The sequence below is a fragment of the Oryctolagus cuniculus genome, chromosome 7, assembly GCF_051225735.1.
Source record: "Oryctolagus cuniculus isolate XC-2025 breed Fujian yellow rabbit chromosome 7, ASM5122573v1, whole genome shotgun sequence".
Classification (NCBI taxonomy): Eukaryota; Metazoa; Chordata; class Mammalia; order Lagomorpha; family Leporidae; genus Oryctolagus; species Oryctolagus cuniculus.
The window spans coordinates 137,138,045-137,154,233 of record NC_142873.1 but is presented as its reverse complement, the minus strand read 5'-3'; the positions used below and the strand labels follow the sequence as shown (position 1 = coordinate 137,154,233).

General features: G+C 45.9%; 1 protein-coding gene across 50 annotated transcripts in view; it reads left to right on the top strand.

Moving 5' to 3' along the window:
• The window catches only part of THRAP3 (thyroid hormone receptor associated protein 3), an 85,534-nt gene extending 70,140 nt beyond the window's left edge, over positions 1–15,394 (top strand). For 33 of the 50 annotated variants that reach the window (XM_089300986.1, XM_089300993.1, XM_089301005.1 and 30 more), the window contains 7 exons: positions 729–901; positions 1,618–1,729; positions 5,063–5,147; positions 6,915–7,102; positions 11,187–11,385; positions 11,810–11,953; positions 13,837–15,394. In XM_089300986.1, coding sequence (XP_089157112.1) covers positions 729–901; positions 1,618–1,729; positions 5,063–5,147; positions 6,915–7,102; positions 11,187–11,385; positions 11,810–11,953; positions 13,837–14,058 — 1,123 coding nt within the window. In that variant the 3' untranslated portion in view covers positions 14,059–15,394. Of the gene's footprint in view, positions 1–728; positions 902–1,617; positions 1,730–5,062; positions 5,148–5,261; positions 5,454–6,914; positions 7,103–11,186; positions 11,386–11,809; positions 11,954–13,836 lie in introns of all 50 variants that reach the window. The other 17 variants (XR_016211114.1, XR_016211113.1, XR_016211111.1 and 14 more) reach the window with 1 other exon arrangement.
• The last annotated feature ends 795 nt before the right edge of the window (positions 15,395–16,189 follow it).

Sequence of the window (16,189 nt, the reverse complement as noted above, 5' to 3'; positions counted from 1 at the left end):
GTCCCTGAGCCAGGGTGTTTAGGGGGCAGGATCACTGGGGTGGCAAGTGGTGCTTTCAGCCTTTGGTGACTGACTTGGTTGGTTGCTGGTTCCCTGTGCTTCTCTCTTGCTCTGTTCATCTCTGCCCGCCCCCACTCGTGTTTCTAACTGTATTCAAGTTGTCATTTGCCTGTACAGCCATCCAGGAGCCGTGTCTCCATTCCTAGCCAGATCACCAAAGTCTGTATCATTGGCCACCACTGTTGAATAACATTGCAGTTTATTATAGAGCTGGGCAAAAGCAGATTCCTCTTTATCTAACATCCTTCGCCCCCATACTTTAGGAAAAAGTGGCAATGCCCAGGAGGCTGGCTGTCTTTACTGAGTATAAACATCCTAGCCCTGCTTCGTTGCGTCACCTACTGAATGGTCTTAGCTGGCCAGGCTCCTTGATCTTCTGACATGCCTCCCTCTCATTTGCTATGTGTTGAAACTCCAAAAGCTGAATCACTTAGATTTAACACTTGACCCCACTTGAAGATTCCCAGCAAAGAAAGTGGGAACAGATTTTGACTGCTCTTTACCATAGCTATGTTGTGTTGAGGCTTCTGTGAACTTTGGAAAGGAGAAAAAGGAGTTTTGTGGATAGATTAAATTTTTTTTTTTTTTTAAGAAAGTAAGATGTTTTTATGGTTTAATGTTCTCTTTCTATATCTTGCTACATTGGCCTCCCTGTGTTTCTTTTTTAGACCCAGTGGGTTATTGGCTCAGGAACGCAAGCTTTGTCGGGATCTAGTCCATAGCAACAAAAAGGAACAGGAATTTCGTTCCATTTTCCAGCACATACAGTCAGCTCAATCTCAGCGCAGCCCCTCTGAATTGTTTGCCCAGCATATCGTGACCATTGTTCACCACGTGAAAGGTGAGACCAGACTCTATTTCTGTACTTGTAGCTTCCACTGTCATAAGCAGGAAGAAGAGTGAGCTGGTGAGGGAGCCTTGGGGGGCGGTGTGTGTTGGGGGGCCTCCTTTGTCCCTTTTGAAGAACCTTTGAAGCTAGGGGCTAGCTTGAAGGGAATTCCTTTTGGGAGAAATTTCTGTCTTCAGTTGCAGAAATAAAACATTTTGAAGTGCCAGTAACTTAAAATCATGACAGCAGGTGAAATCCTTAACATGAAGGTTTACAGTGTTTAAAAACTTAGGAGGTAGGAAGATGGCTCTTCTCCCTTCTAGCCATCTCTTCCAGACCTGTTGTGGATTTGTCACCAAATTACTCTACCATCCCCTGGACAAAAGGAAGTAGGCAAGTTGAGGAATGGCCAGCAGAAGTATGTGAGCTGGAGCAGTCACAACTTCCCTCTGAAATTTAAATTCCATCAGAAGTTGGTGCCGTGCTTCCAAGGGAAGTACGTGCCAGGTGTCTGTCTCTTCATGTCTCTGGCCTTAGGGAACTACACTGGAACTCTTTTTGCCCAGCGTTGGTCTGTGTCTGAACCAGATATTTTTGCTTCTTCTTTTCAGTGTGTTTGTTGTATGGGTTTGATAGCTTAGTCCTGTTTCCATGGTTGTAGATTTGTGCAGAAGTTGAGCATTGAATCTGCCCTTTGTAGAGTAACCTGTGTCTTTGAATCCCAACAGAGCATCACTTTGGGTCCTCTGGAATGACATTGCATGAACGCTTTACTAAATACCTAAAGAGGGGAACTGAGCAGGAGGCCGCTAAAAACAAGAAAAGCCCAGAGATACACAGGTGAGGGCCTCAACCTTGCATTGGAGTTTGTAATTAAAGACTTAGCAACTGCTGAAGTCATCTTAAATTCTGTGGCCAATGCATCTTGAATGGAAAATTTGGGATATCCTTCAGACTGGGAAGAGCTATGCACATTTGTGTTTATGAATAGAAGGGACACAAGCTGTGGTCTCTCTGTGGGCCTGCAGTGGGCATAAGGAAAACAGCTCTCTCCATACAGATGAACTCTATGTTCTGAGAGATGGCTAATAGTAACCTGGTCACTGTGGTCATCTGTAGGTAGAGTAAATGCTATTTCTTCTTCTTCTTTTTTTTTTTTTCTTTTTTTGAAGTTTTATTTTTATTTGAGAGGGAGAGACAGAGATCTTCCATCCTCTGGTTCACTATCCAAATGGCTGCAACAGCCAGGGCTGGGCCATGCTGAAGCCAGAAGTATGTAATTCCATCTGAATATTCTACGTTGGTGGCAGGGGTCCAAGCACTTGGGCCATCTTCTGCTGCTTTCCCAGGTGCATTAACAGGAAGCTGGATCAGAAGTGGAACAGGGTCTGGCACTGTGTTGTAGCAGATAAAGCTGCCTCCTGCAGTGCCGGCATCCCATATGGATTCTAGTTTGAGTCCTGGCTGTTGCACTTCTGATCCAGCTTTCTGTTAGGGCTGGGATAGCAGTAGATGCTGTCCCAAGTCCTTGGGCCTCTGCACCCATGTCGAGACCGACCCGGAGAAGCTGCAGGCTCCTAGCTTTAGATCCGCCCAGCTCCGGCCATTGTGGCCATTTGGGGAGTGAACCAGCAGATGGAAGTTCTGTGCGTCTCTGTGTCTCTTTCTCTCTCTCTGTCTTTTAATCTCTATAACCCTGATTTTCAAATACATAATTAAATCTTTAGGGAAAAATAAAAGTGGAGCAGTTGAGACTGGACCTTGCACCCAGATGGGATGCCAGCATTGCAGACAGCGGCTTAACCTGCTGTATCACAACACTAGCCCTTCTTTTTGAAAATTTTTGTTTTGTTTTTATTTAAAAGGTAAACAGATGAAATCTTCCATCCGTTGGCTTTCCCTCCCAATGCTCAGACTAGCCATGGATGTCAGAGACTTGCCACTGTGTGCCAACTCCCAGGATATGCTTTAGCAAAAAGCGGGTAGTCGGGTCACAGACCAGACACTGATATGGGATGTGGATATCCCAAGCAGCAGCTTTACTGCCACGACTACACCACGTGCCCACCCAGTTCTAGTTTCTTGAAGCAAACCTATGTATGGGAAGTCAGTTCTGTAGAAGATTTTTTTTTTTGGCCTGGGGAGAAGTAGAAGAGGAGTTTGTTAAAATTATCTTAAATGGTTTAAAAGCTCAGTAGACTTAAAGAATATCTCATACAGTTGTGAGAATCTATTCAGGAAATAGGGACTTTTTCTGGAAACAAAGTTTGGCTTTAATTCCTTAGTAGTCAATCCTTGTCTACTAGTATCTCACTAGGTAGGTAGGACCAAGTTTGTACAGCAGTGTTGGATTTAGGATCTGTTGGAATGGGTGTCATTCCTGGCAGTTGTTTCTCACCTAAACCTGATCTTTTTTTGTGTTGTTTTTTTTTTTCCAGTTTTTTTAAAAAAATGTGTATAAGGTGAACAAATTTCATTTCATATATACAGATTTAGAAACATAAATTTTCATCATAGGTTTAACCCTCCACTAAGTATTCAACAGATAGTAAGAAAAAAAGAGTATTCCTCAACAGTAGAGACAAGGGCTGTAAACAATATTCAGATCCCAAAATGTCGATTTTGCTCATATACATTACTTTTTTTGAACTCTGTTAGTTACTACAGATTGGGAAGAACATGGTATTTGTCTTTTGGGGGCTGGCTTATTTCACAAAGTATAATGGTTTCCATTTTGTTATGAAGGACAGGATTTCATTCTTTTTTTATAGCTGAGTAGTATTCCAAAGTATATTTATACAACATTTTTTAAAGATTTATTTAAAGTCAGAGTTACACAGAGAGAGGAGAGGCAGAGAGAGAGAGAGAGGTCTTCCATCTGATGGTTCACTCCCCAATTGGCCGCAACGGCCAGAACTGCACTGATCCAAAGCCAGGAGCCAGGAGCTTCTTCTGGGTCTCCCTCGTGGGCCATCTTCTACTGCTTTCCCAGGCCATAGCAGAGAGCTGTATTTGAAGTGAAGCAGCTGGGTCTCGAACCAGCGCCCATATGGGATGCCGGCGCTTCAGGCCAGGGCATTAACCCACAGCACCACAGCGCCGGCCCCTATACCACATTTTCTTTATCCAGTCATCGGTTGGCAGACACCTGGTTGATTCCACGTTTTAGATCCATGTTTAGATCCATGAATTGATCTGGAATAAAGATTGGGGTACAGACAGCTTTCATATGCTGAATACATTTTGTTTGGATAAATTCCCCTGCGTGAGATGGCCAGGTCATATGGTAGATCTATTTTCAGCTCTCTGAGGAATTTCCATACTATCTTCCACAATTGTTTTACTAGTTTACATTCCCACCAACAGTGTATTTTAGGGTACCCTTTTCCCCACATCCTCACCAACATTTATTGATTTTTGATTTCTGTATGAGAGCCACTAGGAGCTGACACTGTGGCGTAGCTAGTAAAGCGGCCACCTGCAGTGCTGGCATCACATTTGGGTGCTGGTTCGAGTCCTGGCTGTTCCACTTCTAGTCCAGCTCTCTGCTGTGTCCTGGGGAAGCAGTAGAAGGTCTTGATTTGCATTTCCCTGATCCTAAACCGAATCTTAATAGGAGAGTGATACTCAGATTCTCAAAAAGGAAGCTGCTCTTTGAGGTTAGCAAGACCTGGGTAGGATGAAATAATAGGTCTGGCTGTAGGTGAGAGAGCAAGAAAACAGCCTAGGAACATAGGATTTTTATGTATTTGTTTATTTTTTGAGAGTGGGAGACAAGCACCTAGATGCCCTTGATGGCTGGGACTGGGCCAAGACTGAAGCTAGAAGCTGGGAACTCAGTCAATCTGTGTCTCCCACATGAGTGTCAGGAACCCAGTCATTTTGAACCATCACTGATGCCTCCTAGGATCTGCTTTAGCAGGAAACTAGAGTCCAGAGCTAAAGCTGACTGTTGGACCCACTCCAGTACTGGATATAGGTGTCTCAATTGGTGACTGTTAGGCCAAACATCTGCCCTTGGAACTTGGGATTTTAAGTGTCTGTGTTTGCCTGCCTGTGGGACTACAAGAAATAATAAAAAGAAATGTTTGTGAATCTGTTACCTTGCTTTAGTAGTAGAATATTACCAGTAGTAATATGTAATTATACATATTTTTCTGTTTTCAATTTTAGGAGGATAGACATTTCCCCCAGTACATTCAGAAAGCATGGTTTGGCTCATGATGAAATGAAAAGTCCTCGGGAACCAGGCTATAAGGTGAACTGTTGCTTTGATCAGTAATTCCAACAAACTGAGTGCGTTGGGCATGAACTTGACAGAAATGTGTTTGTTTAAATTACTCTCTACTTAAGTTTGTGTTTTTCTTTTAAGGATGGGCATAATTCTAAAAATGAACTACAAAGGGTTAATTTTTATTAAATGTATCAACAACCTTTGTGAAGTGGTTAGAATATGGTAAATGACCCCAAAGTCTATTGAGGTGAGCTTGAGAAAAAAAAGAGAGGAGTTTTGGAACAAGTGCCCATGATGAGAGAAGAAACTTTTTGTGATATTTTTCTGCTTGTAAGTATTATCAAATCAACTGTATACATGCACTATTTGCAACCATGATTTCAAAAAGACATGCATGTCAGAGAAGAGTGAAATATTCTTAGCTTAACTTAGTAGACTGTTTATAAACAGCTGGTCCAGGTTTTTTTTTTTAACATTGTACCATATCTATCATCTGTTGGTTACTGCTACTTTAAAGCTGAACATTACCTTGGTAGCCCAGCTGCAGTTGCAATGATGTGCACATCAGCACTGTTAGAGATTAAAGCTTGGATGCAGTCTTTTACTGTGAGGTAACTAGATTGGGTTTTTGAAAATCTTAGTATTTATTGACCTTCATTCACATAATACAGTTGAAATAAAAAATTAGTGATGGCTGTTTTATGCTGCTGAAATCTTTTCTAAAAATATTAATTTTCAAGTTTTCCCAAATTTGTCTTGTTCGTTGAATGTAATGAGAGGCACTCTTGCATAGTCTCTCTTCTTCCACCCCTCTTCTCTCTCCAAATAGCAGTCAGGTTGGCACTAATAAGTGAAGCATGGAAGTGATCTCACCCTTCATGCCTTAGAGAGCCAGGTCCATTAGAGGTGTTGTCCAGCTGCCCAAGGGAGCGGTGGCTGTCCTGACCTTGCCTTTTCGTTTTGGTCTTTAAGGGGTGCAGAGGATAAAATGATAAACCTTCTAATCACTCCTGCTTTAATTAAAATTAAGCTTTATTTCACAAAAAAGTATAGTGGTTCTTGTAAGGATGATGTGAGGACAGAGTGAACTGCTCATTCCTTTCTCCTCTGAGAGCGTTCACTTCAGTTGGAAGGATTTGGTGTGTGATGGCCTTGAAATTTCCTTGCATCTTTTCCATCCTTGGGTTTCCTAAGAATCATTGAAAGCCACCCCTGGGATGGCCTGGGTTCTCAGGTGCTGGGTTCATACTGTCTCTGCAGCATATGAGCCCAGTAGTTTTTAAACTTTGACCTGGTATTGCCACTTTATGAAGGCTGTTGACGTTCCCCATTGTCTCTTTCTGGACACGAGTACACAGACAATTCCAAGTAGAGGCTAAGCGGTGGGTGGCCACTACAGTGTAGGTAGGGGAAAGTGGACATTTCCACTCTTGGTAGGGACCAAACTCCAAGCCAGTGTAACCAAGCTCCCAGAGCTGACACTGGCCTTCTCTGCCTGTAGATGAGCCGGTCATTACTAGACATTAGGAAATGAAGCAAACTCAATATATAACAGTTTCAGAAAGATACCAGCCTCATTGTTGTAGAGAACCAGACTTGAGCTCTGTGAGGGATCCTTATGAGGTGACTTCTGTGGGACATCCTGCATCCTTCCCAGACTTGGCTCATATGCCTCACATTCCTGGTGCTTCCTCTGCACCCCTCCATTGGAGTAAACACCACAGTTTGTGGGGTGGTTGAGTTGGCAGCCCTAAATCCCCAAAACCTTAATTTTGACTTCTCTTTTGGCAGGCTGAGGGAAAATACAAGGATGATCCTGTGGATCTCCGCCTTGATATTGAACGCCGTAAAAAACATAAGGAGAGAGATCTTAAACGAGGTAAATCAAGAGAATCAGTGGATTCCCGAGACTCAAGCCATTCGAGAGAGAGGTCAACTGAGAAAACAGAGAAAACTCATAAAGGATCAAAGAAGCAGAAGTACGTGAAACCCTTGAGTAGTCTTTTTGCCTTTCCCTTTGAGTTTCCACTGGACCTTTCAAGTCAGAGGGCTTTGGGGTTGGGAAGTGCAGCATCTCTTGTAGTTTCTTTGTACCATATAACTCTCAAGTAGCGTTCCTAGTTTGAAACTATCAAAGTGTGTGACCCTTGTCCAAGGAAGGCTTTGTGGGAGAAAATCTGTTAACCTGACTATAGGGATAGTACAGAGGCTCATTTGAGAATTCCTTTTATAACTGCTTTAGACATGTTTGTTCTTACAGCAAATTTTCATGAAGAGGATTTTTAGAAATGGCTCAAAGTCATTGTCAAGTAATAACACTGGTCAAAGAAAAAGGGTAAATTAGATAGGACAAGATTGTTGATTTTAAATGCCTCTTAAACTAGTTTCACAGACAGTGCCAAGAGAAGTGTTCCAAATACTCCTTAAACAAAGGTGGCATTGTTGAGTTTTGTAGGGCGGCATTCATGCCAGGGACTTGAGATTTCTATTTACGTTTTTGGAAGTGCTGTGACTTTTCAGTCATGTGTCCGTCCTTAAAAGGAGCAGAGATAAAGCCCCATACCTTCCCATAATAAGCAGTGCTTCTGCTGTGAGCTTCCAACTGGCAAGCATATTCTTACCCATTTTCTCGTGATAAGTTGAACAGTTGGTATGATACCCATTTTGACCATTTAGAAGGTAAAAGAAGCCAAGCTCAGTTCTTTGTCTAAGATCACAGATATTAGCTGACACCTAAACTCACATCTTTTGTTCCTCTTAGTCTCACATTCCCGTGTTACTTATGCATGAGGAGTTCTAGCAGCTCCCAGGACTTCCTAGAGATAAAAGGCTAGGTAGTCCTCCGTAGGGAATGGAAGTGGTGGATAGCAGGCCCTGAAAGCTGGCACAGGGGGAAAAGGCACAGATGCCCTCTTTTTTTTTTTTTTTTTTTTTTTTTGACAGAGTGGACAGTGAGAGAGAGAGAGAGAAAGGTCTTCCTTTGCCGTTGGTTCACCCTCCAATGGCCGCCACGGCCGGCGCACCGTGCTGATCCGATGGCAGGAGCCAGGTGCTTCTCCTGGTCTCCCATGGGGTGCAGGGCCCAAGCACTTGGGCCATCCTCCACTGCACTCCCTGGCCACAGCACAGAGCTGGCCTGGAAGAGGGGCAACCGGGACAGAATCCGGCGCCCCAACCGGGACTAGAACCCGGTGTGCCGGCGCCGCAAGGCGGAGGATTAGCCTAGTGAGCCGTGTGCTGGCCGCCCTCATGTATTTCATATTGAGTCTGGATAGCCAATTCTGATTTCTTTCCCTGGTACACATGCATTTTTACCTCTGATTTCCTGTGTGTTTTGGACAACTAGTGATTTGGGCAAGGGAGAAGTCATAAGCCATGTTTGCCATTAATATGTCACCCTGTGGTTTACAACTGAAGAATGACTTAAAATGCCAGGATTCAACTTTGGGGCCTTTTCAGAGCCTTTGTTTTGAAAACCTGTGGAAATTGCACTCATTTTTAGTGGGATAGAGTTATACTTTAAAAATAAAAAGATTTATTTATTTATTTGAAAGGCAGAGTTATGCAGAGGCAGAGGGAGAGAGAGAAGTCTTCTATCCGTTGGTTCTCTCGCCAGATGGCTGCAGTTGCCGGAGCTGTGCCGATCCAAAGCCAGGAGCCACGAGCTTCTTCTGGATCTCCCACCTGGGATGCTGGCACTGCAGGTGGTGGCTTTACCCACTATGCCACAACGCCAGCCCCAAGTTACACTTTGTTAAAAATTGCTTATTTTTGTCTACTTGAAAGAGATGGGGAGAGGAAGGGGGATTCTGTCTGTTGGATCACTCCTCAAATGCCTGCAACAGCCAGTTACAGGCCAGACCTAAGCCAGGATCCCAGAACTCCATCTGGGTCTCACCTGGGTGACAGGGGCTTAAGCACTTGAACCATCATCTTTTGTCTCTCAGGGTATATTAACAGGAAAATGGATGGGAAGTGGAGTAGCCAGGACTCCCAGTTGCACTCTGATACTGGATGTGCACATCCCAAGTGGCAATTTAACCAGTTATGCCATAAAGCCCACCCAAGAGTTATACTTTTGGGGTCAGCATTGTGGTGTACCAGATAGAGCTACCACCTGTGACACAGGCATCCCATATGGTGCCAGTTCATACTCCGCTGCTCTACTTCTGTCCAGCTCCCTGCTAATGTGCCTGGGAAAGCAGCAGAAGATGGCCCAACTGCTTGGGCCCCTGAAGAAGCTCCTGGCTCAGGCCTGGCCTGGTCATTCTGGCCTTTGGGGAGTGAACCAGAGGATAGAAGGCGCCTCTCTCTGTCTCCCTCCCTCCCTCCTCCTTACCCCCTACCTTTCAAATAAATAGTATCTTTTTTAAAAAATGTTACATGGGGCTGCCTCTGTGGCACCCTGTCGCTGGGCCAGAATTCCATATGGGTGCCGGTTTGAGTCCTGGCTGCTCCACTTCCTACCCAGCTCTCTGCTATGGCCTCGGAAATCAGAGAATGGCCCAAGTGCTTGGGCCTCTGCACTTGGAGACCCAGAAGAAGCTCCTGGCTCCTGGCTTTGGAGCGGCCCAGCCCCAGCTGTTGTGGCCTTTTGGGGAGTGAACCAGTGGGTGGAAGATCTCTTTCTAACTCTGCCTTTCAAATAAGTAAATAAAAGTTATACATATGAATTGTAAGAATGCTGTGACGGTAACTTTGGGGTTTTTTTGTGAGCAGGTGCTGGGAAGAATCAGTAGGGGAGACAGGCTGTTTTCCATACAGGATAACTGAGGGAAGGAATGATAGGTTACTGAGACATGACTGGCTTCTCCCTAGAAGTTCCCCTATGCTCTTGGGAGCCTGGCTTTTCAACCTTTAGTATATAGACAGTGACTCATCATGCTAAGCTAATTTTCCCTAGTCTGTAATTTCCCCCAGATGAAGGTAAGGCAAGGCAAGTAACTCTGGGAAGAGTTTCACCAGATCCTAGGGTTAATAACACAATCTGTTTGAGCTCAGTGGGAGGTGGGGTGTGGAGTAGTGGTATAATTAGCCAGTTAGGTTTGAATCCAGGTTCTGCCCAGTTCACCTGAGTCTCCTCTGTCCATAAAATGAGAGGAATAGTCGTAAATAATTATAGTGCTATTTACTGTATGCCTGCTATGTCAGTGTAGAGTGTTTAAACTTATTATTTACATAATATTTAGAGCGACCCTATAAGACGGAGTAGCATCCCTGTGAAAATTAGAAAATAGAAAGCTCCGTCAGATGGTATGATGTAAAGCTGTGGCCCATCACAGATAAATTGCAGAGGTTTGTTTATTTGAGAGAGAGATGTCCTCTGTCTGTTGGCTCACTCCCCAAAAGGGTACTATAGCCAGGTCTGGACTAGGCTGAAGTCAGGAGCCCAGAACTCCTTCTGTTTCTCCCACACGGGTGGCAGAGGAGCTCAAGTACGTGGGCTGTCTTCCAGTGCTTTCCCAGACTCATTACTAGAGAGCTGGATTGGAAGGGGAGCATTCAGGACTCTGACAGTGGGATGCTAGCATTGCAGGTAGCAGTTTAACCCACTGTGCAGCAATGCTGACCCCAAACATGACTATTGGAATTAGGGGATGGGGCTGCTGCTGTGGCACAGCAGGTAAAGCCACTGCCTACAGTGCTAGCATCCCAAATGGGTGCTGATTCGAGTCCCAGATGTTCCACTTCTGATCCAGCTCTCTGCTATGGCCTGGGAAAGCAATAGAAGATGGCCCAAGTGCTTGGGTCCCTGCACCAGCATGGGAGACCTGAAGGAAGCTTCTGGTTCCTGGCTTCAGGTCAGCCCAGCTGTAGCCATTGCGGCCATTTGGGGAATGAACCAATGGATGGAAGACTTCTCTGTCTCTCTGTCTGCCTCTGCCTCTGCCTCTCTGTAACTTCTATTTTTGAAATAAATAAGAAAAAAAGAATGGGGGGTGAGCTGTTCTTAGGTTGTTACAGACACACTTCTGGTTGCTCTGTGTTTCGTGTTGGTGCTACTGCAGCAGAAGGCTGTTTCCTAGAGGCTCACTGCATTCCCTGGTTCTTTTCTTTGCATAGGAAACACAGGAGAGCACGAGACCGGTCCAGATCCTCCTCCTCCTCCTCCCAGTCATCTCACTCCTACAAAGCAGAAGAGTACACCGAGGAGACAGAGGAGAGAGAGGAAAGCACCACAGGCTTTGACAAGTCCAGACTGGGGACCAAAGACTTTGTGGGTCCAAGTGAAAGAGGCGGCGGCAGAGCTCGAGGAGCCTTTGTAAGACCCTTCCCCTTTCTCTGTGCCCCTTGGTCCTGCCAGTTCTGGTTGTTTCATCAGAATGCCAGTTCTGTTGCCTTTACTGTAAGTAATGTAGTTGATAGGCCCCTGCCTCATCCCTCAAGACTTCCCGTGTTTAGTTACTTTTTTGTTCATTATCACTTAGCCAGAAAGCTTCTAATGGCTTCTGGTTTCAGAAGTTCCCCATTAACCTGAGTCCTTCAGTTCGTAGGGAGATCCTTGGACCATATTTGTCTTTGTCTAGGCTGTGGATTTGAGATGAACAGAAACAGGCTAGAAACCAACTGACATGCCCTGACTGCAGAGCAGTTGTCCTGTGCCAGAAACATACTTGAACAGAATGCAGGCAGTTGTTTTGCCATTTCTGATGTCCTTTGTTGCTTTCCCCCATTTATTGCCACAGCCATTTCGAGCCAGAGGCAGAGGCTGGGGCAGAGGCAACTACTCTGGTAACAACAACAACAGCAGCAACAATGATTTCCAAAAGAGAAACCGGGAAGAGGAATGGGACCCAGAGTACACACCCAAAAGCAAGAAGTATTACTTGGTATGTGTCTGGGGATAACCAGGAAGGGCTAGAGAGCCTTGGGCACATACAGTAACTGATACCAAGGCCTTAGTTGGTCCAAAACTGTGATTACTTTCTTAAACTTTATTTATTTGAAAGGCAGAGTTAGATCTTACATCCTCTGGTTCACTCTCCAAATGGCTGCAGGAGCCAGGAGCTGCTTCTGGGTCTCTCATGAGTTTGCAGGACCCCAAATGCTTGGGCTGTCTTCCACTGCTTACCCAGGCACATTAGAATGGAGCTGGATCAGGAGTGGAGCAACTGGGACTTGAACCAGCACCCATATGGGACACAGATGCTACAGGCAGCAGCTTAACCCAGTGCATCACAGTGCCGGTCCCTGTGATTAAATGTGCAGACATACTGCACTGGGGTATGTGCACTTTTTGGACAATAGTGTTTGCTACATGAGTATTCTCTAGAGACTGTGCTGTTCTCAAAAGAGTTTATCATCTAAGATGTTTTTTGGAATCTAGGATAAGCAAGGAGTGTTGCTCTTGCCTTTTTAGTTTGTGAACTGATTTTACTGCTCACCTACCCCTATCTTCAGCCTCCCTGCTGTGATAGAGCCATCACACCCTCCCCTGATGCCGGAGTTCTACTGTGTCACTCCCCAGGGCGAGATTGACAGGAAAGACAACTCGGGATCTCCTTAAGGAAAGAGATCCGCCTCCAGCGTGAAATGCCCTGGAGCTTCTCTGATCTAAGCTGTTGATCATTCCCATGAGCTTCTGGGCCTCTCTCTGGTTGGGGTTTTTTCTAGGCTGGATACCAAGCCAGTCAGTGAGCTCTTGGCTTTGCTGTCAATAGCAGGCTCAGACTCCAGCAGGTGTGTGTCTGAGCGTTGCAGCCAAGGTCAACTTGCAGCTCAATCTTCATCCCCAGTAGAATGGTTGGCATGGGTCTGCACGGTCAGTTGCACAGCTAGGAAACAGGTTTGTTATCACTGTGCAGGGTCACCCTCACTTCTCTAGGGCTACGGGAAACTGCTTTGAGGCTTTTAGAGGACCCTTGAGCCTGTCTCTAGGGAAATGTACATGGCAGGGCCGAGGGTAGTGCCCGAGTGGGAGCGATGTAAAGTCCTTCTCCTCTCCCCTGTCTGCCACCTGAACAAGCCTTGCCAGCCTGATTGCTGTGTGTGGTTAAGCTGAGCTCTGCAAGCCTGAGGCTCTAGCTTGTTGGGTGGGTGGTTTAAACTCTTTGAAGCAGTAGGACAGTAGAGGTAATGTATGATTTCCAGAATGCTGTCATTCTTTCATTGGATCCTTTGTTTCATGAAATCATCATAGCAGGGCTTTTTGAGATATATATAGTAAGTGTTTTCCCTTTGCCAACACACTCCTCGCATGAAAAACTCAAGAGGGGAGAGACAAGATGGGTGGAGGGTGGGTAGAGTGCTGGGAAGAGCTGGAATCCCTGCTGTGTTCTGAATGATGCTCTTCCAGCTGCCTAAGCACCACCCAGTTCACACAGTTCCACATTTTCACGTGATAGGCTTTCTCAGACCCCTCCTTTCAGAGGCCATGTACTAATTAATATGGGAAGTTCCTTATGGTACTTAACTGTGTTCCCTCATTTGCTTAGTGGGACGTGATAGGTCGGGTAGAGGGGAGGATTCAGTGAGATACTGCTTTAGTGCTAGGTGAATGTTTTCTCGTTAGGCCCAAGCTTCTCCCTTAGGAGAGAGTTCCTAGTGCACGGAGCTGGTACGCCCTTAGACCTGAACCAGTGGCAATTTTGGAGGAGAGCAACAGCAGTGAGGACAGAAAAGAGGAAAAGGTTGGGTTTGGGCCCAGGTTATTCTGGGAAGGGAACATTCGGGTGGCTGCCCTGACACTGATGGCAATCTTCTTTCCTCTCAGCATGATGACCGGGAAGGCGAAGGCAGTGACAAGTGGGTGAGCCGGGGCCGGGGCCGAGGAGCCTTTCCCCGGGGCCGGGGCCGGTTCATGTTCCGGAAATCGAGTACCAGCCCCAAATGGGCCCATGACAAGTTCAGTGGGGAGGAAGGGGAGATCGAAGACGACGAGAGTGGGACAGAGAACCGAGAAGAGAAGGACAATTTACAGCCCACAACCGAGTAGGGGCTGCTCTTGGAGAGAGAGCCCTTGTCCAGGGGAGAGCGGCACTGGGAAGATGGCTGGTGAGGAGTTAAAACAGGAGCCTCAAGAAGATTCTGAAAATCCCACCCCCACCCCTTAACCAGCCACGCGGAATCCTGCTGCAGTGCAAAGCATCCCTGACGCTGCGTCCCACTGGACAGAGGGGCTGGCCACAGAGCCTGGGGGCAAGCCCTGCTCTCAAGAGAACACAACACACTGGGCTGCAGCTGTGTTTCTCATTTGTTGTGGGGGTGTGGGTGGGGGCTGGGGTAGGGAGGGAGAGCAATGCTTGGATTTTGGTTTGTTTCCTATTAGAAGCCAACAGTTTTGTTCTTATTTCATTTCATTTGAGGCTAAGAGGACTGATTGATTCTCAGTCTCTTCTGCCCTGTCCTGATTTTAAAAGCCCTTTCTTTTCTTTTTAGGCATATGTAGTAATAGCAGAAAGATTTAATTTGGGCAACTTTGATTCTTAAAAAAACAAAGCATGTGAATAAATATTGAAGTGTTCACCTCAGTTTGGGACCAAACTGCTTGGATCTTTATAAAAACTGGTTTTGTATGTCAAGGAGGAGTTTAAGGCCTGTCTGACCACCTAGTGTTCCCCTTTTCTGCGCAGCCATGTTCGCACGGAGTTGCTCCTGGCCACACCCCACACCCTGCTCCTGAACTTTCTGATTTCTTCCGTGCTGGGCTTCCCATTCTCCACCAGCAGCCCCAGTTACTAAACTTTCTAGTCCTGCTGATCCTCTCAGCAACGGGTGGAAACTGGAGGGCAGTTTCTGGTCTGTTTTCTAAGAAACTTCTGAATTCTATTATCTTTACAAATATAAGATGAGAAAATAATTTTTTCAATATTTTTAGTAATCTTTTTATAAAATGAAAAGAAACTCCTATGATCGATTAAGGAAGGTGGTTATGGCTGGGTGGTTCGTGGGGTTTTTTTGGTGTGTGTTTTTGGTTAGTTTTTTTTCCCCTTTCTCTTTTTAACCTTAAGCTTTAAGTTGAAACATTCTCAGATATTTGGGGGGAGAGCATCCTCTTAAAATGGGTCCTGTGCTTGCCTTCTGGGGAGGCGGTCCTGAGCAGGTGAGTCATATGGCATTTATGCATATGTTATATGCGGACTGCACCCACCTCTTCCCCTGCCTTTGCCTCTTGGGTTGTTGTGCTACTTTCCTCTTATTTGCTACATTTCTATAGTTAAGTTGGTTTTACTTGGATGATTCATGTTTAGGGGGAAAAATGAAAAACATCCTTAAAATTTGTTTCAACTCCTCCTGCAAATAAAAACAATAAATGAAGTGGCAGATGTAAATGGCTTGTGTTCATTGTTACCCTGGAGTGTGTGTGTGTGTGTGTGTGTGTGTTGGGGTGGGGATGGTAGATGCCAGCCACAGCAGTTTCAGGAAACCTGAAGCAGATAAGGCAGGTGTGGGGGCTGTACCTAGACTTCTGCTTAGCCCTGTCCCCAGGAGCCCCCCCCCCACTTCAGCTGTCCCTAGGAGGCAACTGCAGCATCTCCTCTGCCCAGCAGTAACTCCCCACTTGGACCCCCTGATTTTCCTTCATCCTGCACCTTGGACACCCTAGGAGAACCAGGTTTTTGCACTATGGTGTCATGGGCAAGGACTTTGGCTTGCTCTGTGTTGGGGCAGAGGTCAAGGGGTGTAGTTAACAGACTCAGCCTTTCCTGTTCACTGAGCAGGAAGACTACCTGCCCAGGCCGCGTGGGACTGGCTTTAAGTGGGCCCTAACCTTCAGACTCTGGCCACCTCTGAGCTGACTGTAAGGCAGATAAAAGTGCAGTTCTTCCTGCCTTCCCCACAAGGAGAAGCTGGAGGTGTTTTCTAAAACCAAACTAGGTCCTAGGGTCCCCAAAAGCAGGGGGTTTTGTCTTTGCCCTTTCCTTCCTCTGGGCGGTGGTTGGGGGTGGGTTTGGGGTGGGGACCAGGCTGGGGGGAGAGAGTGGAGATTTGAAGTACACACACAATAGTTTTGTGTGTGAAGATTTCCGGAAGTACATGCACAATAGTTTTGTGTGAACCCGGAGTAGGCGCCACCTACATACAAGGCCTAGCTTAGAGCAGTCACTGCCTGCTGGGGGCCCCAC